Below are 24959 nucleotides of genomic sequence, written 5' to 3'. Positions count from 1 at the left end.
CTGATTGGTTTATCGCTGCCAGCACCCGTAGTGCATGTTTTACGTCTCTGTGTCAGCGGGAAATGGTCAAGGACAACATCATCGGTGGTTTTTACACTTTATAAACTTATAAACTGCACATCGGTCTGCATCATCCATCTCAGACTGAAGAACAGACTCACTGGGACATGGGCAGAAGCATTAATGACACGATTCAGTTGCTGATGACCAGCTCCATACAATCTGTGCCCCATTCAGAGTGAATGGCTGGGATTCGCCTGGATTCACACCGAACCCAAAGAAAGCGACAGAAGCGGCCAGTTGCCATTAATTTCCAATGTACAGAGCGAAGAGGCGCGGCTAAAGTGAAGGTGGAATAAACAGAAATAAATAAAGGTGATTTGAGACTTTTACACAAAATGAATTCCAAAGGAGGCAGAAAACGGGGAAGTTTTTGCTCATTTCGCTGCTTCTCTTCCTGGGCTCCACAGACCTGAGCTTGTGGAGGACATCTTTCAAGTTTCCAGATGGAGACGAGAAGAGAAAACATGCTTCTCGTTCAATGCTGCATGAAATATTGAGCCCCAGCTGTTTCCTTCGCAGCTGCCTCGATACGACCGCTCCGGCAAACCGAATCCGTTGCTGTATTTTTGTTTCATTTGGCTTCTCGTGTGCCGACCCGGTGTCTCTCTGAAGGAGAGGGATAAAAATACCGCCTCTTTAAAAAAAGATAAGCACTCTCGCTCGGCTGCGCCGCCGCACCTTTGATGTCCGATGACACCGGCGGGCCGGAAGGCTCGGCGCCGGGTCAGAGGACCTTCACTTCCCATCATCCCCTCAGAGTGTGCTTTGTTTGTTTTGCTAGCAGCGTGAGTCAGTCTAAACAAACATTTTAATGGAGTGACTTATTTATGATCCGTGTGTTGGAGGGGAGCGCACGGCGGCAGCGTGTGCACGTGCGTGCACGTGAGTGTGCACGGACCCCCAGCGCGCTGCATTATCACTGTCTGGAACATGGTTGCATAATGCACTTTAATGCGCTTCAGGGACACGTTTGGTGTGTTTCGTCAAAGCTAAAGTGTGTGCGTCTTCCAGAAATGTCAGATGTTAAGTGATGTTGAGACTGTGGTGAACGCAAGAGCACACACACACGTGCACACGCACACGTGCACACGCACACGTGCACACGCAGGAACACACTGACCTTATTCATCAGTGGGTTGGTCATACAGAAAGTGAGTCAGTCAGGGGAGGAGAGGAGAGGAGAGGAGAGGAGAGGAGAGGAGAGGAGACAAGGAGAGGAGACAAGGAGAGGAGAGGAGAGGAGAGGAGAGGAAAGGAGAGGAGAGGAGAGGAGAGGAGAGGAGAGGAGAGGAGAGGAGAGGAGAGGAGAGGAGAGGAGAGGAGAGGAGAGGAAAGGAGAGGAGAGGAGAGGAGAGGAGAGGAGAGGAGAGGAGAGGAGAGGAGAAGAAGTGAGAAGAGAAGAGGAGAGGAAAAGAAGAGGTGAGGAGAGAAGAGACAAGAAGAGAGGAGAGGAGAAGAAGAGAGGAAAGGAAAGGAGAGAAAAGGAAAGGAGAGGACTGAGGAGAGGAGAGGAGAGAAGAGAAGAGAGGAAAGGAAAGGAGAGGAGAGGAGAGGAGAGGAGAGGAGAGGAGAGGAGAAGAAGTGAGAAGAGAAGAGGAGAGGAGAGGAGAGGAGAGGAAAGGAGAGGAGAGGAGAGGAGAGGAGAGGAGAGGAGAGGAGAGGAGAGGAGAGGAGAGGAGAGGAGAGGAGAGGAGAGGAGAGGAGAGGAGAGGAGAGGAGAGGAGAGGAGAGGAGAGGAGAGGAGAGGAGAGGAGAGGAGAGGAGAGGAGAAGAAGTGAGAAGAGAAGAGGAGAGGAAAAGAAGAGGTGAGGAGAGAAGAGACAAGAAGAGAGGAGAGGAGAAGAAGAGAGGAAAGGAAAGGAGAGAAAAGGAAAGGAGAGGACTGAGGAGAGGAGAGGAGAGAAGAGAAGAGAGGAAAAACAAGGGAGGAGAGAAGAGGTGAGGAGCGGCAGGGGTCGATGACGTCATCCCAGTAGAGTGTGTAGAAAGCCCTCTATAAGCCCCCCGATAGCCTCCAATAACAACAACACAGCAGCTATGAGCTAACAGAGCTATGAGCTAACAGCAGCTATGAGCTAACAGCAGCTATGAGCTAACAGAGCTATAGCACACGTTCATTCATTCATTCTTCTTAAAGTATTGGTGAAATAAAGACAGATAATGCCTTATTTAGAGGCTGCATCCTCTAAGCCCCGTTCACTCCGTTATATGGATCTCCAGTTATCTAAATATCTTCAGAAGGACGCCGACTTTCACCAAACTGTTCTCAGTGAGCAGATGAACGTATTTCATGCCAGAAACAAGGTTTAAAAACACCGGAGTTCCCCTTTAAAAGCCTGCTGAAAACACATGAGCTGAGGCCTGAACGTACCTTCTGAAACGTAGGCGAACGGCTTGTTCCTGACAGACAGCAGGGTCAAAAGGTTGAAGAAGAGCGCAATGAACGTCCCGACCAGCAGGCGACCTCTGCAGAAAGACAAAAGGTCAGAGTGAGAATGTGTCACAGGTATGTCTGACATGGAGTGGTAGCAGATGAGTGACAGCATCACAGCTGGGCCTGGAGACTTAAACAGAAGAATCCTGTAAAAGGTGCTTTTATCCCTTCCCTTCACTGATTTTAAGGTATTTAAAGGCTCCTGTGTGAAGCTATATTTGCCTTTTGGGTCAATCGGATCATGTTTAAACACACTTTTATTCATTGGGTCTTAATCTGATTGGTCTTCAGCCCATTAATCCAACAGAGCTCAGCACTTGACTGCACCATGGAGGCCATAGAGGAGGATGCTCATGAAACTAACCCCGACACTGTGGGGCCCTTTCAGCAGCCATGATGCAGCCAAACGCTTTCACAGGTCCTTCATCAGGACCTAAAACCGGACGTAAAGCTGGAAATGTCTTTTTTCCAGGTATAACAGTCAAATAAATGCGTGTTCATAGGCTGTGGAAATGTGTTTATCTCTACTTGTGTAGATTTACAGACGTTTGCTTCCCCAGAGCAGGATTAATAACGTATATTTGATCTTATTTGGGCTGCCTTGATGTTACGGACGTAGGAAAACATGTGCCAGCACATCCTGGGAAACGTTTCCAGGTACAAATGCTGCAAAAAAGCATGAATACAACTGAAAGGTGAAACAGAGACTATTCTCTGGTCACAGTAAGTCTAATCAGGCCAACTGGACCCTTTCTTCCTCTTATTCAGGAGGTTTCATCTCTCATCTGAAAGGCTTCTTCAGCATCAGCTTCAGTGTTGGGGCCGTTCACGCCTCAGGTAACCCGACCACCTGCGAGCTGTTGACCTGTCTGAAAGAGCGTGTTTTGGAGGTGTGAATGTCTGTGAAACCAGCCGAGGAGGAGAGTTTCTGCTGAAAGCGATGCCTGTTCCCACCTCCTCTGTTCAGGGAGGATTTTCCAGTTTAACCACACGTTTCCATACATTTTGACTGAGTGGATGTGTCCAGATGTTTTCCTGGGAGTGTCGATGCTTCTTTGACTCCAGAACATGGACATTACTGTCCTCAGAGCGTCTTTTCTCCCTCAGCACTTAGTCCTGACAACTGTGCTTACCTTGAATGGGAAAAACCATCAATCCCACCAAAAATAACAGTGTTGTAGCTGCAAGAAAAATGCTGAATTTGTAATTTGTACTGTATAGAGCAGGGGTCGGGAACCTATGGCTCGCGATCCAGGTGTGGCTCTTTTGGTGACTGCATCTGGCTCGCAGATAAAACTAAATATTCTCACTTGTTTTAATCCATCCATCGATTTTTCATGTCCTGCTCAGGGCTGCAGGAGCATTATTTTAATTGGATGATACTGGACTACGTTGGCCGTTGTAAAACAGGTAAACGCCCCCTTTTGAATCAGTCTGCTCGGTCATTAGCTCAAAGCTAACCCTTCAACGAAGAAGATGGCGAAAAGAAAAAAAGATGACGAGTATCGTACATTTCAGGCCCCCGAATGGACTGAAGAATTCGCCTTTGTGGAGAGAGCAAATTCTGCGGTGTGTCGAATTTGCAAAGACAAAATTACATCGATGAAACGGTCGAATGTAAAGCGGCACTTCGACACACGCCATGCTACCTTTGCATCAAAATACCCAGCAGGAGACAGCAGAAAGAAAGCGTGCCGAGAGCTACTGAGCAGGGTACAAAGTAGAGCTACTGAGCAGGGTACAAGCTAGAGCTACTGAGCAGGGTACAAGCTAGAGCTACTGAGCAGGGTACAAGCTAGAGCTGCTGAGCAGGGTACAAGCTAGAGCTACTGAGCAGGGTACAAGCTAGAGCTACTGAGCAGGGTACAAGCTAGAGCTACTGAGCAGGGTACAAGCTAGAGCTACTGAGCAGGGTACAAGCTAGAGCTACTGAGCAGGGTACAAGCTAGAGCTACTGAGCAGGGTACAAGCTAGAGCTACTGAGCAGGGTACAAGCTAGAGCTACTGAGCAGGGTACAAGCCAGAGCTACTGAGCAGGGTACAAGCTAGAGCTACTGAGCAGGGTACAAGCTAGAGCTACTGAGCAGGGTACAAGCTAGAGCTACTGAGCAGGGTACAAGCCAGAGCTACTGAGCAGGGTACAAGCTAGAGCTACTGAGCAGGGTACAAGCTAGAGCTACTGAGCAGGGTACAAGCTAGAGCTACTGAGCAGGGTACAAGCTAGAGCTACTGAGCAGGGTACAAGCTAGAGCTACTGAGCAGGGTACAAGCGAGCCAGCAGCAACCCGGCAAGGTGACTATAATTCTGCTAGCTTAGCTGGATCTTTAGCAATAGTGAGGAATGGAAAACCATTCACAGATGGCGAGTATGCTAATAAATAATATGCTAATATAATATGCTAATATATGCTAATATAATATGCTAATAAATTCAGAGGCTTATTATACTGACATTTAGTTGAATTCACTTTTAAAATATATTATATGGCTCTCATTGAATCCCCTGCTTTATGGAGACCAGAAAGAGGCAGGGATTGCTGTGATTGGTGGAAATATTTTCACTTAATTAAGTTGGATTATTTATGTTGTACATTATGTGGATTAGTTCTGAATCTACTATATTTTCTTTATTAATTTGTATTTGTTGGCACAAACAAACAAACAAATTAAGATCTGTATGATTTTATTTTATTGTTAATGATGTTCCCCAGAACTACATTTTTGGTCGAAATTGAGTTATGACAAAAAATGAACTCTTTGACATCTTAATTTTGTTTTGTTTTAGAGAAAAAGATGTATAAAAATTGCAGTAACTACAAAATCCGACTCAAAACCAAAGCAGTTTGGGATTCTACAGCTGATTTCGCGGGCTACCCATCCTCACGCGACTGTTTTGACTGTTTCTAACGGCAAATTCACTCTCTATCCATCTAACTTCACAAAAATCCGTTTGAGATGGCACAATCCAGGGGAAAGATGATGGTGAAACTGGCGTTGAAAAGAAAATACCCGGAGTATGGTAATTTAAACACCTATCAGCTGTCATCTGACAGCCGTTAGTGCTGATAGGCGATGTTTTAGCTAGCCTCCCTGCTCCTAGCTGTAACTTTATCAAAATCAATGTCAAAAAACTTTTTGTTCACTGAAAACACAATATAAAAACTGAAAGAAAACAAAAACACTGTAGTTACTGCACTTTGTTTTTCCATTGCTATTAGAACCATTTCAGGCAATGCAATAACTACGTTTTTGGGGTCAAAGGTAAAATTAGTCGTTATGGTTTTTGGGCATAACAATTATCTTATGAATACATGTACAATTAGTGCAATGTCACTCATATACCTATAACCCATTTGGCTGGCTGGTTCAAAAACTTTAAAGCCTTTTTTCTCAGTTTTACCTTTTGCGTAGTTACTGCAGTTAGGCTTTGTAGGGCAGTACTGAGCAGGGTACAAGCTAGCTAGCAGCAACTCTGTGTATGGACCCGGCAAGGTGGCTATAATTCTGCTAGCTTTATTTCACCAATACTTTAAGAAGAATGAATGAATGAACGTGTGCTATAGCTCTGTTAGCTCATAGCTGCTGTTATGTGGCTACTTGCAGCTATAGGAGAGCTAACGGAGGGATTTCTAGCTTTGCTGGATCTTTAGCAATAGTGAGGAACGGAAAACCATTCACAGATGGCGAGTATGCTAATAAATAATATGCTAATATATGCTAATATAATATGCTAATAAATTCAGAGGCTTATTATACTGACATTTAGTTGAATTCACTTTTAAAATATATTATATGGCTCTCATTGAAATAAATTTCCAAATTTTTTGCTTTCATGGCTCTCTTAGTCAAAAAGGTTCCAACCCCTGGTATAGAAGAAATAGTGTTAACACTCAGAATAGAATAACTACATTGCTTAAGGGCTAACATCCCCTTATTTCATTTGCATTTTGTCAAAAACATTATTTGAAAAGATTACCGTATAAATTTATGGTTTGTATCACTATGAATTAAAGACTGGGGTCCTGGAACTGAGTAGGTCGAGCAATACATCCTAAATGGAACATTTGGGTGAAGCAGCCTCTGCCTGACGGTGTTTTTGGGTTTGAAATGCACCAGAACGTCCCGTTCCATCACCCAGACGTTGTCCTGTTCATAAGCTGAAAGAAGCTAACAGATAAGAGCTGAAAGGTCTAAAAGAACAAAGAAGAACACGTCCAGTTGGCCTGATTCTTCTTTAACTTCTTTAATTCCTGCCGTTATCTCAGCAGCGCCACCTACTGTTTGAGACGCAGACTGCAGTCAGTCCAGTTCACTTGAGAAATCACCAAAATTATAACTTCTTTGTTTTTAACGTTCACTTTTACCAACAACGGCCATTTTAAACCTGCTTCAGAAATCAAGGAGACCAAGGTGTGAAAATCATTTCCTATCTGCTGTTTTTGTTGCCTCCACTGACCTGAAAAGTCCCAGCTCGAAAAACCCTGATGGGGATGACCGAGAATCTGCAGCTGAGAACGAGCAGAAACCTTCTTTAAACCTCAACGGCCCTTTAAACCCAATGGCTGACGTCATGAGGACTCCTGAGGTCACCACAACTCCCGTCCTCACAAAGTAGGTGAAACGGCCACACACAACTGTAGTCTTTAGTACACTAATCACATGGGACAATCCATTTAGGAACCTTAAAACCGGTCCAAACAATCAGCGGGGGGTGAAAAAGCTGCCCGCAATAACTGGAGGATAACCCCCCACACCTTCACCACCTCCCTCAAAGAGCAGATTAAAGAACGTGTCCGTCTCTCTGGCTGCAGACACCTGTCCCTCCGGGTGGCGGCCGTCTTTCATGTTGTCCAATCACATCCATTCAGACAAGAAGAGAAAGGAAAAGGAGGGAGAAGGAGAGCGGGGGGGGGGTAATCTCATCACAGGAGACAAGTTTAAACCTCACTGTGTTACGCGTTGTAAAAGCCGCCATTAATCTGCTTCATCACGGAGATGGAAAGAGTTACCGGAGCAGAAGATCTGAAAGGATTTTCCATGCAACTGAGGAGCAAATTGGAATTTCAAAGAAAAGAAAATACGAATTAGACCAGTTTCCCCGAGTTTCCCCGAGTTCCCGGAGGTGCAGGAAAGGGCTGAAGCTGGATCAGATTCTAATTATAACGTAACCCTGAGGTATAGCATGATGCGGGGCAGAACTGGCGTTCGCATCGTGTGTGGAAGCAGGTCGGTGTCAACAACCCAGGAGGGTAAAACCAAGATGAATGTTACAGAAACACGGCTTTAAAAAGAGAGATGTCTGCTTATTCATACCCTGTTCTGGAGGAAAACTATCGTTTCACCTCAGGAAACGTCTCCGCTTTCTGAGTTTATTTAACGGTAAACATGGCGTCAATATTTTGATGGAAACATCAAAAACTCCCCCTGCTGGTCACCTATATACTGCAGCTTGTTAAAGCCACGATAAACACACGATAAACACAACTGTGCATAGTTAACAGCTTCGATTATACTCAAACTGTGACATCAGCACAGCGCCATCCCCGTTTATACCGATGCTTCAGGAGCGCTGGACTCCCTGCAGTTTTCCTCCTAAACAGCAGGTGTCACTGCAGACAGCAGCGCCCCGATAGCTTCAACAGAAACTGGAAAGAAAGACAAGCGTCCCTGCTCCACTTTTAAGTTTATGTGGGGTCTCTGCAGGTTTCAATTCAAATTCAAGTCAAATTTTTCATTTCAACATTCCAGGCTTCACCCGGGTTTTGCTGCCATCCGGTAGCCATTTAAGGTGACTGTGTTGGTTTATCTGTGCTGATGGACTGCGTTTTCAATCCAGAAGCTGTTTTATGTCCCATTTTTAACCATTTCAACGACATGTAAACCGAGCCTGAAAACCTCAGCAGAGCAGTGTCGGTCAGGAACCAAAGGAATGAGAAGAACCAGAGACACCAAAGGAACCAGAGGAACCAGAGACACCAAAGGCACCAGAGGAACCAGAGGAACCAAAGGCACCAGAGGAACCAAAGGAACCAGAGGAACCAGAGACACCAAAGGAACCAGAGGAACCAAAGGAACCAGTGGAACCAAAGGAACCAGAGGAACCAGAGACACCAAAGGAACCAGTGGAACCAAAGGAACCAGAGGAACCAGAGACACCAAAGGAACAAGAGGAACCAAAGGAACCAGAGGAACCAGAGGAACCAGAGACACCAAAGGAACCAGTGGAACCAAAAAAACCAGAGACACCAAAGGAACCAGTGGAACCAAAGGAACCAGAGACACCAAAGGAATGAGAAGAACCAGAGACACTAAAGGAACCAGAGGAACCAGAGACACCAAAGGAACCAGAGGAACCAGAGACACCAAAGGAACCAGAGGAACCAGAGACACCAAAGGAACCAAAGGAACCAGAGGAACCAAAGGAACCAAAGGAACCAGAGGCACCAAAGGAACCAAAGGAACCAGAGACACCAAAGGAACCAGAGACACCAAAGGAACCAAAGGAACCAGAGACACCAAAGGAACCAAAGGAACCAGAGACACCAAAGGAACCAGAGACACCAAAGGAACCAGAGACACCAAAGGAACCAAAGGAACCAGTGGCACCAAAGGAACCAAAGGAACCAGAGGACCTGACGTCTCTGACGGTCCATTCCTGGTCTGAATAACCGTAAGAGTCGAGTATTCTTTATTCTTTGTGTTTAGATTCCTTTTGAACTAAATTATTGCTGTTTCTTCTCTCCCAGGTTGCTTTTTAGTGGATTTAAATAACCGATTGATTAAAAGTAATTCAGATTGGACCCGAACCTTCAGGTCAGGTTCGCTTTGGGCGGATCTTCCTCAGATAAGATTCAATACTCTTTATTGTCATCGTACAAAATCCATACAACGAAATTTAAGCTGGACATTTAAAGGGGGGGGGGTAGTACTGCATATGTGGCTAATATACTATTCTGTCTCTAATGAGGAGAACCATCTCACCAACTTCCTGTTACACCAGAATAAAAAAAGTCTTCAATAAAATGCTGCATTTCAGTCAATCTATAAAGTCTGGAAATGAAGTACAATATTAAAACTTATATCCAATGTACTTCCTGTCTGACATAAAGAGAAGATGGAGCAATCTTCTGATCTATCTGCGAGTGGAGGTCTGCTTTGGTTTTGTCATTTCATGCGTTGGTCCAAACCAGAAAGAATAACGTGTTCAGTGATCACTGCTGTTAGCCCGAGGCGAGCGCTCCACTCTGTCGCATGTGTTTAAATAACTGCTGGTGCGGACAGATATAGATCCTGTCAGAGTGTGAAATTAACAATGAACGTGTCGGTCAGTCAGTCGGATCCTCTGCATGTGTAATTCTGCTCGTTGGGGGTTCCTGACCCAGTTGTTTGGGATGTTCTGTTCTGCTAACAGCTGGCACTGTGTGCATGAGAGTGTGGAGGGAAGATACTCACGTATGGACCTCCGGCTGCTCCACGAAGCGTTCCACGCTAACAAAACAGAAACAAACACGGTAAACAACAGCAGCCAGGTGGGACTACAATGATCTGTGGGTGCACGTGCGCGTGCACGTGTGAGTCAGGGAGAGTGATTGAGACGAATTAAATGAATGAGAGGAGGCAAGGAGCGAATGAACAGCGAAAGAAAACAGGAAATACTTTATAAGCACAAACACATCCAAAGTCGCTGAGCTGAGAGTGTGTGTGTGCACGTGTGTGTGCACGTGTGTGTGCACGGCTTCCCTCGCGCAGGGAAAAACAGCGAAAGCAAAAACATGAATGAAAACGCGCTTGTCAGAGTTCAGCCGCAGTATTGATGTTTATTAACCGACTCGTTTAATTTAAAGGACTGTTTCTCTTCTTCTTTAAAGTTCTTCTGAGCACTCAGGATCTCATCTGGAGTGTTCTCAGTGTGGAGGGAAGGTCGAAGCTAAAAGCTTCTCCCGACAGAGATGAGCAGTTAAAGTTTTCACTGAACGATACGGCTTCTGAGCAGCAACACGAGCTGAAACAGCCCCGCTTTAATCCCAGTACGGACCGTGTTACGCAGCCCAAGACTGGATTCCCTGCAGCCTCCTTCAAACCATCCTTCCCAGCCATTCTTATCCAAAGCACCCTTTTTAAACCAGCCTCAGTCATCAGTTCAGCTTCAGGAGCAGCCACCGGTTCTCCATGTCTCAAAGACACAGAACCTCGCCCCATTGCCTCTCTGCCGGGGTGCCTCAAGGATCCGTACTGGGACCCCTTCTTTTTGCAACTTCTAGGACCCGGTTTTCCACTCGTATGGCTTCTTGTATCCCTGCTTATCCAAACCGGGTGACTTTGAGGTTTCAGCACAGCTCTCAGCTTCAACCGAAGCACTGATCAATTGATCATCCCGCCAATCACTTTCATCAACATCACAATCGCTCTCCAACAACAGCTGCAACTGTTCAAGTTACTGTCACAATGCATCTCGCACACCTAAAAGCTTCGGAACATATTTCATAAAGATATGCATCAGCAAAAACAACAATTCAAGTTTAGTTTCTGCCTCTGAGGCAGCTGCTGTGCTCTCAGTTGGTTTTATTTCTAAGATACAATCACAAATTTGACAAAAACAACCAGTAAAGCAGCAGAACAGAAGTGACCCGCTGCAGGAAAACTGGATTAACTCCGTCATATCTACGCTGGGATCATCACTCGGAGAGCACCAGAAGGAGGTTCAAACCACAGAAAACTGTGGTGAAACAACAGTTTAAAGCTGAATCAAAAGGACCACAAACACACACACGTACTGCACATCAAAGTCTTACCAGGAAGTGTGTGGACTCTGTGACCCGTGTGTTGTTATTCTACAAATTCACCCCTCCCTCGCCTGAGAGCTGACCTCAAGACAACCCCAAACCTGACGCCCAGAGGTGTGTGTGTCACAAATGCCACTGTGGCATTCTCACACACTTTTAATTCGGACGTTCACACACCGGTCACATGGCCACATTTAAAGTGTGTTCGTCTCATGCATTTTAAACCGCCGTGAAGCCACTTCTGCTGTCATTTGGAGGTTTAAGCTAGCTTTTAAAGACCTTTTTTAGTGTAATCCCGTGTATAAACCCTACTTTTATTTAAAAAACAGGTGGAAACAGAACATCCACATGGGAACAGGTCAGTGAAAGGACTGGAAACAACTTTGTATTTGGGAGGCTTTGCACTGGTTAAGAGAGGCTGAACTGTTTCATTAAATTATTTGCAGCACAGTGGAGCTGAGACCCCGGGTGGAGGTAATGACATTAATAACGAGGGGATAAAACTAAGACAAAAAAAAAAGAAACTACTGGAAAGTCTTTCTGTTGACGTGCTGAGTTAGGATTAGAAAATAATTGAAATTTTAATAGAGAGAGACAAAGAAGACAAAGAGAGAAGGGTCCTAAATAATGACAGTTATAGACAATCAAATAAATGCATTTTTTAATGGTTTTACTGCTGATACACACCTTTCCTTCAGGATGAACAACGCTCCCAGCTGGATGAGAACCGTTGAAGCAAAAACTGCCAAAACCTCCAGTCTTTCAAACCTGAAGAGAAGGAAAAAAGAGCAGAAAAAACTCTTCAACTGCAGCTAGAACCATTCAACATCCACAATGATCATTTAAAACCAACAAAATCAACTGGGAGAGGGAACAGATTCAGGAGTAGGAGGAACCAAACAAACCAGAGGAACCAAAGGAACCAAATGAATCGGATGAACCAAAGGAACCAAACGAACCAAATGAATCAGATGAACCAAAGGAACCAGAGGAACCAGAGGAACCAAAGGAACCAAAGGAACCAGAGGAACCAAAGGAACCAGAAGAACCAAAGGAACCAGAGGAACCAGAGACACCAAAGGAACCAGAGACACCAAAGGAATGAGAAGAACCAGAGACAGTAAAGGAACCAGAGGAACCAGAGACACCAAAGGAATCAGAAGAACCAGAGACACCAAAGGAACCAGAGGAACCAGAGACACCAAAGGAACCAGAGGAACCAGAGACACCAAAGGAATGAGGAGAACCAGAGACACCAAAGGAACCAAAGGAACCAGAGACACCAAAGGAACCAGAGACACCAAAGGAACCAGTGGCACCAAAGGACTCAGAGGAACCAGAGGAACCAAAGGAACCAGAGACACCAAAGGAACCAGAGACACCAAAGGAACCAGAGGAACCAGAGACACCAAAGGAACCAGTGGCACCAAAGGAACCAGTGGCACCAAAGGAACCAGAGGACCTGACGTCTCTGACGGTCCATTCCTGGTTTGAATAACCGTAAGAGTCGAGTATTCTTTATTCTTTGTGTTTAGATTCCTTTTTAACTAAATTATTGCTGTTTCTTCTCTCCCAGGTTGCTTTTTAGTGGATTTAAATAACCGATTGATTAAAAGTACTTCAGATTGGACCCGAACCTTTAGGTCAGGTTCGCTTTGGGCGGATCTTCCTCAGATAAGATTCAATACTCTTTATTGTCATCGTACAAAATCTATACAACGAAATTTAAGCTGGACATTTAAGGGGGGGGGGGGGGGGGGGGGGTAGTACTGCATATGTGGCTAAGATACAAATGATGGATGGGTGGAGAGTGGTTTATCTTACTGCTGCCCTGTTCTGTCTCTAATGAGGAGAACCATCACACCAACTTCCTGTTACACCAGAATAAAAAAAGTCTTCATCAATAAAATGCTGCATTTCAGTCAATCTATAAAGTCTGGAAATTAAGTACAATATTAAAACTTATAGCCAACGTACTTCCTGTCTGACACAAAGAGAAGATGGAGCAATCTTCTGATAACAGCTTCCACCTCAAAGTGATCAAGAACAAAGTGATGAAGCTCAGTGTTTCTGTAACTCAGCAACATGCTCCATCCATTCAAGGTCTCACCAGAAACTAAATAAGAGTCAAGACAATCAGTCAAAAAGCTCAAAAGACAAGATGCAGCCGGACAAAACTGTCATTTTCCATTGATTAACCAATAAGTCCTAAATTCTGGCTGTAAATCAAAGGAAAATGTCCAGAGTAGCGACATCAAAGTAGGAAAAAAAAGGCTTGATTCTTCAAAACAAGTTGAACTGTAAATCGGGTCAAAAACAGCAACAAAGCAGCAGAACAGGCAACATTCAGTGAGCTGTTACAGTTGCTGACCTGCGACCTCTTTCATATGACAAACTGCTGTGTCGCAGCGAGCGGCCCGCTGCACTAATGGAGCTGAATTAAACACAGACAGTAATCTAATAGCTACACGAACTTAAGAGCTTGTGAGCGCGCTAAATGAAGCATACTTAAGGCGGTGCGATCGTGCATGTTCAGGGAATGAAGACGGTCGCACGAGATTAAGTAAAACCGTGTCGATACAGATCAAGATCAGCAAGCTGCTGCATTCATCTTAAAGTGTAGCCAGTTTCAGACGTTCTTCCACAACTTTGGGGGTTTAATGTGAGACTAAACGTCCAGGGTGGTGTAAAATGTCAGCTACAACCTCTGGTTTTGTCCAGTTAGCTTCATTTCAGATGTTAAGATACAAGTTGGGATGGGAACCATTTAAGTATTTAAGCAAAAGGTTGGAAACTACAAGCTGTGATGGGGAAATTTGGTTAAAAAACTACATAAAATGACCATGATTCAGTCCATAAGCTGAGTCTCTGAGGAGCAAAGATGTTCAGAGGAGCTCCAGTTTGTCCACAAATGTGTTTTAAACACAGTTCCTCAGAGAAAGACTGGAAGGGATCTGCATATTTCTGCCTCCACAGAGCAGAATATCATCAAAGCATTCAGGGAGTCCGGCCTGCCTGCAGTCCTGACCTGTCCCCAGCAGAGAAACAACCGCCATCCATCGTCCATTTGCAGGCAGAATGGGACAAAATAACAGCTGGAACTCTTCACCACCTGGTTTCCTCAGTGTCAGAGTGTCTTAAAGTGTTGGGAGGAGGAAAAAGTGGGAAAAGATTCCCTGTCTGAACTGATTCTGTACGGTTTAACATCTTAAATCATCAAGTAGTCGAGGATGGATCCTTGATACGATCTGTCAGGCTGAGCTGCTTCGGCTCATCCGCTGAGAGGTTTAACTGTTTAACTGTCAGTGATCTAACAGCCTGCATAATAACACCGAACAAAGAGCTATTGTCCAACACCATTTAAGTACATTATGGATTATTTCAAACAATAGCGCTACGAACAAAGGCAAGTTTCAGGTTTCTGAGCAATCTGCTCCAGTTTGAAGCTACAGTTTCCTACCGAAAATAGGCCAAAAAGACAGTTATCGCAGCTCTGTCCATCCAGCGCCGGTGCAGGAGTCCCACGAACACTTTAATTAACACGGTTTCTTTATTCTTTGAGCTAACGTCACAACGCTGAAACACGTGCATTACAAGCAGAGCAACACAAGGCTCTCGGTGACAGGTTTGTTGATGCCGAGCTCGTTTTTCAGCTTTCCACAGAGCAAAAACAGCATCAAATGAATAACATCACCAGCAAACCCTGTGGGACTCCATCAGAGTTCATGTTGGTGGAGGAAACTGAAGCCATGAATCTGTAGGTAGACAGCAGGTGAAACGATCCATCTGCGATTGATTCCATCCCAAAGATCCCACCTCAAACAGCTTGATATCAACAGTTTTGGTTAAATAATTGAATGTAACTTTAATCCAGATGAAACTGGAAGTGATTTCCCTTCGCAGAGCAGCAGCTTCCACTCCCCCTGAAATAAAGAAGCCTCCGCTGACATCAATTCCCTGGAAAAATTGAAGTGACACCTGAGACGTTTTATTTGCACCAATTAATCAACATCACACTGACTGGAGATGACGCTGATGAAGTTTTGAGGAAAACAAAATTAGAGCTGCCTCTTTATATTCTGTTTGACAGTGCTGTGACAGCAGAGTGCTGCTCTGATGACAAGCCGCTGACAGCGGCGCCGTTAATATCTTTTAACAGCTTTCTCATCTTCTTTTGGAACCAAAATGAATAAAACCTCCCCTGAACATTTAATGGACACCCTGAAAGGCTTTTAGCAGGTCGGAATCAGTACTTTTAGGAGGGTTTAGTCTTTAAAAAGTCCCATTTATCTACCCCAGTGTGTTCTGGGATGGAATAACTTTAAGAATAACTCTGAACTTTAGTAACTTCAGCAACTTTTAACGGCCACAGCGTGACCCGACCTGTCCAGCAGGGGTGAAAAGTGGCTTTGTTGGTTTCCTAAAACAATGTAAAACCACAGAAAACCTCCAGCTCGTCTTATATTCTCATTTCTTCAGCATCAGAGGACAAAGCCGCTCCGGATCCGTCCCTCTTAATGGGCCTCAACCCTGAACAGGCTCATTAGCAGCAGGCTCAGTGTATACACAGCAGAAGAGGGATATGATCTCCATCACAGCACAGACTCCTGCCAGCTACTGTGGACTCCACACAGAAGCTCCAATACTCTCCAATGAGGTGTCGATCACAGCCAAAGAACACTGGCTACATCCTGAAAGGCTAACCGGGGGCTCACACCAAAAGCTTCGTGAGCGGCCAGCTGCCATTTTCAATGTAAGCTGGCATCGATGAGCGGCCGGCGTTGTGAGTTTCGTGAGCTTCAAGAGTTGAGAAAGGCTCAACTTTATGCAAATGAAGAATGAAGAACACTGGCTACATCCTGAAAGGCTAAGGGACAGATTGTTTATGACAGAACATATTGCGGGGGGTACCTAGGGGTACCTAACCGGGGGCTCACACCAAAAGCTGCCATTCATTTTCAATGTAAGCTGGCGTCCATAAGCGGCCGGCGTTGTGAGTTTCGTGAGCTTCAAGAGTTGAGAAAGGCTCAACTTTATGCAAATGAGCAGTGACGCTACGCGACGACAGCCAATTAGGGCCGATCTGGATTCCGAAGGCGGAAAAAAGGCGAAAAAAAGGTGGAAAAAAGCGGAAAACGGCAGAGCAAACACAAAGAAACACAAAGAAGGCCAAGAGTACGATCCATGGTGAAAGAGGGAACCGATGTATGGATGGATTATTATTATATATATATATATATATATATATGCTAGTTGCTATACATATAAGCCCCGCCCCTTTGGCCGCTTCCGGTGGCAGAAGAAGTAGAAGCGGCGGGTTGTGAACTTCATGAGCTTCATGAGCTTCAAGAGTTGAGAAAGGCTTAACTTTATGCAAATGAGCAGTGACATGACAGGACGACAGCCAATTAGGGCCGATCTGGATTCAGAAGGTGGAAAAAAGGCGGAAAAAGGCGAAAAAAGGTGGAAAAAAGGCGAAAAAAGATGGAAAAAAAGCGGAAAACGGCAGAGCGCAAACACAAAGATATGCAAATGAAGAATGAAGAACACTGGCTACATCCTGAAAGGCTAAGGGACAGATTGTTTATGACAGAACATATTGCGGGGGGTACCTAGGGGTACCTAACCGGGGGCTCACACCAAAAAGATGAGATGAGTGAGCGGCCAGCTGCCATTCATTTTCAATGTAAGCTGGCGTCGATAAGCGGCGCGTTGTGAGCTTCGTGAGCTTCAAGAGTTGAGAAAGGTTCAACTTTATGCAAATGAGCAGTGACGCGATGCGACGACAGCCAATTAGAGCCGATCTGGATTCTGAAGTCGGAAAAAAGGCGAAAAAAAGGTGGAAAAAGGCGGAAAACGGCAGAGCGCAAACACAAAGAAACACAAAGAAGGCTGCCAAGAGTACGATCCATGGTTAAGGAGGGAACCGATGTATGGATGGATTATTTATATATATCTGCTAGTTGCTATACATATAAGCCCCGCCCCTTTAGCCGCTTCCGGCGGCAGAAGAAGTAGAAGCGGCGGGTTGTACAACGCTTTTGGTGTGAGCCCCCGGTTAGGGACAGATAATGCAGACATTGAGCTGCTCCTTTACTTCTCCCATAGCAGGTTTACTACAGGTACCCCTGCATGAAAGGTATTACCTCCAGTAGGGGTCCTTAGGCAATACCCCCTTACCCTGTCTGCCTACCTGTAAGTCGCTTTGGATAAAAGCTAAATGCATAAACATAAAAAAGAACATATTTACTGAGGTAACCGTTGACTTTGGAGCGTCTGAAACCACATTTTAACCGAAGCTCGACCTCTGGTGCCCTGTGATCAGCTGACGGTTGGCTACAGAGCGGAAAACTCCGGTCCAATCCCAAGTGATCGGTCAGGACACACACAGGGATGCAGTGTAACACCTGGTGAAGACCTGTGTTTAGACCTTTAAAGGCTCTAAAGTATTCGATGAACCTGTTCAGGAACATTTCCATGACTTTAACCTTGAAATATTATCTCACAGACATCAAACTTGGTCTTTAAACCCAATCTGCCGGATTTTAACCACATCTTGCTAGGATCACAGCAGAAAAAAGGCAGAGGAAAAGTGGAGCAGACTAATTCCTGAAGGAATGTTTTCGACTCAAAAGCTGCTGAAATCTGCTGCTGAGCCATTAGTTACTGGAAGTCCATTAGGAGACGCATCAACAGTTCGCCCAAATGAACACACACTGTTCATGCACAGGTTCCCACGGAGGAACACGCACACACTCGGGCTTTATGAGAGTCAAACGAAGCTGAAAAGCAGATTTTCACTCCATCGTCTCCCGATCAGAGGTCCCCTGTCAGCAGCAAATGCATTGTTTGTCTTTCCCGACACAAACGCTAATCGAAGCGGTTGGGTGTTCGAGTTGGGGCGCGTTTATGTGTTGATGAGCTGCTCAGTGATCCATTCAACCATTAACCGCACTGTCAATGTGTGTCGGGGGGGCTGTGGGACAGCATTGACTGTGAGCCTCTCATACTGAATACAAACAGGCACCAATCGGCTAATTCACAAGATCGGGTCTTTGTCTTTCCTTTGAACTAACTGGGGAACGAAAGGAACAAAACCACAAAGGTTTCTACTTTTTAAACAAAGCAGATAAAACATTGGAGAGGGAAGAAAGATCTGTGTGTAGATTTAACAGAGAAGGCCGTAGATATGAGTGGAAGAGGCGTTAAAAGAGAACCAACAAACAAGGCGCTGGTTCCCGGGACGTCGGTTCCCGGGGGTCGGTTCCCGGGGGTCGGTTCCCGGGGGTCGGTTCCCGGGACGTCGGTTCCCAGGAGTCGGTTCCCGGGACGTCGGTTCCCAGGAGTCGGTTCCCAGGACGTCGGTTCCCGGGGGTCGGTTCCCGGGACATCGGTTCCCGGGACGTCGGTTCCCAGGCGCTGGTTCCCAGGCGTCGGTTCCCGGGACATCGGTTCCCAGGGGTCGGTTCCCGGGCGTCGGGTCCCGGGACATCGGTTCCCAGGAGTCGGTTCCCGGGACGTCGGTTCCCGGGACGTCGGTTCCCGGGCGGGAACATGGAGGAGATTATACTTTTAGCTTAGAGCTCCTGTTCATGTGTGGGGGTGAAACAGACCTGTGGATGCTTTACTCATCTTTCACAGTGAAGAAAGAGCCGAGTCGAAGGGCAAAACTTATGATTTAGCCGTAGATCTACGTCCCAAACATCCCTTACGGTCAGAAGCTTTAGGGAGTGACCAAAGAATGAGATCAAACACAAGCGACCAATATGGGCGTCCTTCGATGAAAGCCTGAGGTCAGCTTTAGAGCTAAGCTGAGGAGCTGGGTCATCAGGGAGAGGTTCAGAAGGGCCCCAACAGGAGGGCCCCAACAGGAGGGGCCGATTTGATCTCAGCTGGTTTGGAAACATCTCAGACGCCCTTGAAGAACTGGAGGAGGTGGCTGGGGATTTCAGCTCAGACTTTTGGTCCCCAATAAGAGATGGATGGATGGATGGATGGATGGATGGATGGATGGATGGATGGATGGAAGGATGGAAGGATGGATGGATGATGGATGGATGGATGATGGATGGATGGATGATGGATGGATGGTTGGATGGATGGTTGATGGATGGATGGATGGAAGGATGGATGGATGATGGATGGATGGATGATGGATGATGGATGGATGAATGGTTGATGGATGGTTGGATGGATGAATGGTTGATGGATGGATGGATGGATGATGGATGGATGGATGGATGGATGATGGATGGATGGATGATGGATGATGGATGGATGAATGATGGATGGACGGATGGATGGATGATTGGTTGATGGATGGATGGATGAATGGATGATGGATGGATGAATGATGGATGGATGATGGATGGATGATGGACAGATGGATGATGGATGGATGGAAGGATGGATAGATGGATGGATGATGAATGGATGGATGGATGGATGGATGGACGGATGGACGGATGAATGGTTGATGGACGGATGGATGGAAGGATGGATGGATGATGGATGGATGGATGATGGATGGATGGTTGGATGGATGGTTGATGGATGGATGGATGGAAGGATGGATGGATGATGGATGGATGGATGATGGATGATGGATGGATGAATGGTTGATGGATGGTTGGATGGATGAATGGTTGATGGATGGATGGATGGATGATGGATGGATGGATGGATGGATGATGGATGGATGGATGATGGATGATGGATGGATGAATGATGGATGGACGGATGGATGGATGATTGGTTGATGGATGGATGGATGAATGGATGATGGATGGATGAATGATGGATGGATGATGGATGGATGATGGACAGATGGATGATGGATGGATGGAAGGATGGATAGATGGATGGATGATGAATGGATGGATGGATGATGAACAGATGGATGATGGATGGATTGATGGATGATGGATGGATGGATGGATGGATGGATGGATGGATTGATGGATGGATGATGAATGGATGATGGATGGATGGATGGATGATGAATGGATGGATGGATGGATGGATGATGGATGATGGATGGATGGATGGATGATGGATGGATGGACGGACGGATGGATGGATGGATGGATGGATGATGAACAGATGGATGATGGATGATGGACGGATGATGGATGGATGGATGGATGATGGATGGATGATGAATGGACGGATGGATGGAAGGATGGATGGATGATGGATGGATGGATGATGGATGGATGGAAGGATGGATGGATGATGGATGGATGGATGATGGATGGATGGATGATGGATGGATGATGGATGGATGGATGATGGATGGATGGATGAATGATGGATGGATGGATGGATGAATGATGGATGATGGATGGATGGATGGATGATGGATGGATGATGAATGGATGATGGATGGATGATGAATGGACGGATGGATGGAAGGATGGATGGATGATGGATGGATGGATGATGGATGGATGATGGATGGATGGATGATGGATGGATGGATGAATGATGGATGGATGGATGGATGATGGATGGATGGATGGATGGATGGATGGATGGATGGATGGATGGATGGATGGATGATGGATGGACGGATGGACGGATGGATGGAAGGATGGATGGATGATGGATGGATGGATGATGGATGGATGATGGATGGATGGATGGATGATGGATGGATGGATGGATGAATGATGGATGGATGGATGGATGAATGATGGATGGATGATGAACAGATGGATGGATGGACGGACAGATAATTGACTGCTGAGGACTTTCTGACTGAAGGAAACGCTGCAGCTTCTGTCTTTGTTCAGGTTTTAACCAAAGGTTCATTTTAGTGACGCTGGAAGCACTGATGCTGCATCCAGTGAACTGAATAACAGCAATAAAACCAGAGGTTTCCCCGTCACACACAGGATGTTTTCTGTTTTCAGTCACTGAGAATACAGCTCAACAACTTTTTATTGTAAAGATTCAGAACAACACCACAGCTTTTTAAGGTGAACTCACCCAAATGAGTAGACCTGACTGGGCTTCTTCATGGTCACCCAGGAGCTGATGAGACAGGTGATCAGGCTGGGGAGGAAGGAAGGTCGGTGGCAGGCAAGCAGAACAATAAGTGAGTGATGGAAGGATGGAAGGAGACGAGAGTCGGTGAGGGACAGGTGGCAGATAAAAGAAAAACAACAAAAAGGTCAGCTGAAGTTCACCTCTTCAACTTCTCAGAATCCACTTTTCACTTTGATGAAGAAAGCTTTGAGTTATCTTATCGATTATTCTGCAAGACACCGACTGACTGCATCTTCTTACAGAATTACAGCTTCACAGACAGTTTAAAGGTCACTAAATGAGTGAAATAAGAAGTCTGGTGACCGGTAAATTAGACCAAATATGGCTTACGAACCATTTCAGCTGTAATGCAGATGTTATCGTGTGGAAACATCTGTTCAATCAGCACAAAAAGACTGGAAAACACTCACCTGAAAAGGTCGAAGATGGTCAGGTACGTGTAGGCAGTCAAAGCTGAAACGACAGCAGAAGAACTCTAGTTTAATTCAAGTTATCGCAGATTTCTTTGCTGAAGCACACAGTTAAACAGCCGCCACATTTTCTGATGCCGCAGCTCAGACTAATGAAGCTCCTGAAGAGTTAGGCTGCAGGAACCTTTTCCTGGAACCTTTTCCAGGAACCTTTTCCAGGAACCTTTTCCAGGAACCTTTTTCAGGAACCATTTCCAGGAACCTTTTTCAGGAACCTTTTCCAGAAACCTTTTCCAGGAACCTTTTCCAGGAACCTTTTTCAGGAACCTTTTTCAGGAACCATTTCCAGGAACCTTTTCCAGGAACCTTTTCCAGGAACCTTTTTCAGGAACCTTTTTCAGGAACCTTTTTCAGGAACCTTTTTCAGGAACCTTTTTCAGGAACCTTTTTCAGGAACCTTTTCCAGGAACCTTTTCCAGGAACCATTTCCAGGAACCATTTCCAGGAACCTTTTCCAGGAACCTTTTCCAGGAACCTTTTCCAGGAACCTTTTCCAGGAACCTTTTCCAGGAACCTTTTTCAGGAACCTTTTCCAGGAACCTTTTCCAGGAACCTTTTTCAGGAACCTTTTTCAGGAACCTTTTCCAGGAACCTTTTCCAGGAACCTTTTCCAGGAACCTTTTTCAGGAACCTTTTTCAGGAACCTTTTCCAGGAACTTCAGGAACCAGGAGCTCAAAAGCTTTCATTTCACCCTGAAAACAGCTCAGTTCAGGAGGACGTGAGCCTTCAGGGTGAAGCTCGGAGGCTCTGGACGTCTCCTATTGGTCGAGTACTTCCAGCCCTTCATGGCCTTCATCTCAGGTTTAATCTCCACATTAGCTCAGGATGAAATGTGACTGGTCCAATCAGCCCAGAGAACCAGAAACAGCACGTTCAAACCCTAAAGTTCACTTCAGAGGTGTCATTCAGACATCCAGCCTTCTCCATAGCCACAGAGCTCATGTCTCACATCAGATTTATTCAGACACACATCATAAAACAAGTGAAGGTCATATAACTATAACTATAAGATCGGGAGGCTGAAAAGGCGAAAGGGGCAAAAAAAGGGGATGAAAGTGAGAAAAACGGCCAAAATCACAAGGAAAAAGCTATTTACATCCAAAAAATACATCAAAATGCTTTTAAATGTTCCTTTTTGTGTCTAATTTGTCTTTTCCTCGTTATTCGTGCGTCAGGCTGGCAGTCGACAGCTTCTGCTGAGTCAAACTCGGAGAATAAAAACTGGAGAGCAGCCAGCGTGGCAGGTAAGCTGAAGGGTCAGTTAGCGAGTGAGTAAACCAATCAGCCATTTAACCAACAAGCCAACAAATTAATCAGTCGGTTAACCAGCCAAGTGCTGGCCTGGTTTGAATGCTGTGGACCTGCCTGTCCATCTGTCAGCCTGTCTGCCTGCCTGCCTGTCTGTCTTAATGCCGGCCAGCCAGCTTTCTGTAATCAGGCTGCGCTGTGGGGGAAGCGGACAGAGGATTAGAGCGGCTTTGTGCTGAGAGGAACATTTTGTTTCCCCACCACCAGCGTCCATGTTGGCCAACCTGACGCCCTGTAATCCTGACAGACAGACAGGAGGACTGAGTGGCAGCCTGGGAGGCAGACGGATGGATGGGAGACCGAGGTGAGAAGGCAGGAGACAGGATGATGGACAGACTGACGGAGGGAAAGTGAATGAGAGGGAAAGAGTGAGGCTAAGGATGGACGGAGAGTGGCAGACTGCAAGGGAGAGCAGGAAAAACAAAGAAGCAGCGTCACCGCGTCAGAAAAACAAAATCCCCCCCCATCAGAGAGAGGTTACAGCACAGATCCTCACTGATTTATGGGATGTGGATCCCACAGCCGGTCCAGGTTAGCATGTTAGCATGTTAGCATTCACTTTGAGCAACACAAGAGAAGAAGAAGAAGAAGAAAGCAGCATTTTAATGTCACTAAAGTCACTTAAAACCCCGATAACTTCCTGATAAATGGGTTTTCTCTTTAACTTCCACCTCTGGGCTTCCGTAGTTCAGGCGTTTCCTTCCCACAGGAACACAAACAACAGCTGGAACCGGTTCGGTTCTCCAGAGTCAGGCCTGGAACAAACCGCGGTTGCTGCAGCTAACGGCGGAAATGTGGCCGAACAGCGGCACCAACAGCTGCTGCAGAGCAGCTAACGTCAGCGGGGGAGAGGCCGGGTTCATCCATGAACAGTCGGACCCGGGTATGACCAGACAGGAAGTTCTGTACAGGTGACCGACCCAAGTCTGAAGTGAATAAACTCAGCTGTGCACCATTAATCTTTGCTTCTGAATCAGAAACAGCGAATGGAACCTGGTTAAAACTGAGCTGCTTTCATGGAGCTTAGCTCAGGAAAACTGATCCTGGAGCAGAACTGCGAATGGAACCAGGTTAAAACTGAGCTGCTTTCATGGAGCTTAGCTCAGGTAAACTGATCCTGGAGCAGAACTGCGAATGGAACCTGGTTAAAACTGAGCTGCTTTCATGGAGCTTAGCTCAGGAAAACTGATCCTGGAGCAGAACTGCGAATGGAACCTGGTTAAAACTGAGCTGCTTTCATGGAGCTTAGCTCAGGAAAACTGATCCTGGAGCAGAACAGCGAATGGAACCAGGTTAAAACTGAGCTGCTTTCATGGAGCTTAGCTCAGGAAAACTGATCCTGGAGCAGAACTGCGAATGGAACCTGGTTAAAACTGAGCTGCTTTCATGGAGCTTAGCTCAGGAAAACTGATCCTGGAGCAGAACTGCGAATGGAACCAGGTTAAAACTGAGCTGCTTTCATGGAGCTTAGCTCAGGAAAACTGATCCTGGAGCAGAACTGCGAATGGAACCAGGTTAAAACTGAGCTGCTTTCATGGAGCTTAGCTCAGGAAAACTGATCCTGGAGCAGAACAGCGAATGGAACCTGGTTAAAACTGAGCTGCTTTCATGGAGCTTAGCTCAGGAAAACTGATCCTGGAGCAGAACAGCGAATGGAACCAGGTTAAAACTGAGCTGCTTTCGTGGAGCTTAGCTCAGGAAAACTGATCCTGGAGCAGAACTGCGAATGGAACCAGGTTAAAACTGAGCTGCTTTCATGGAGCTTAGCTCAGGAAAACTGATCCTGGAGCAGAACTGCGAATGGAACCTGGTTAAAACTGAGCTGCTTTCATGGAGCTTAGCTCAGGAAA

At 45.9% G+C, this 24959-nt stretch overlaps 1 protein-coding gene across 1 annotated transcript in view; it reads right to left on the bottom strand.

Annotated features, from left to right (window-relative positions):
* Positions 1-24959, bottom strand: part of slc30a6 (solute carrier family 30 member 6) — a 92332-nt gene that overhangs the window by 26532 nt on the left and 40841 nt on the right. Inside the window, exons 5-9 of the mRNA XM_072390503.1 lie at positions 21741-21783; positions 21271-21336; positions 11968-12048; positions 9950-9985; positions 2435-2529 (exon numbers count right to left, since the gene is read on the bottom strand). Coding sequence (XP_072246604.1) covers positions 2435-2529; positions 9950-9985; positions 11968-12048; positions 21271-21336; positions 21741-21783 — 321 coding nt within the window. The remainder of the gene's footprint in view (positions 1-2434; positions 2530-9949; positions 9986-11967; positions 12049-21270; positions 21337-21740; positions 21784-24959) is intronic.

This window comes from Leuresthes tenuis, unplaced genomic scaffold, assembly GCF_036924035.1.
Source record: "Leuresthes tenuis unplaced genomic scaffold, fLeuTen1.0.hap1 SCAF_8, whole genome shotgun sequence".
Lineage (NCBI taxonomy): Eukaryota > Metazoa > Chordata > Actinopteri > Atheriniformes > Atherinopsidae > Leuresthes > Leuresthes tenuis.
The sequence above is the reverse complement of the archived record's forward strand: the minus strand, read 5'-3'. Positions and strand labels throughout refer to the sequence as shown.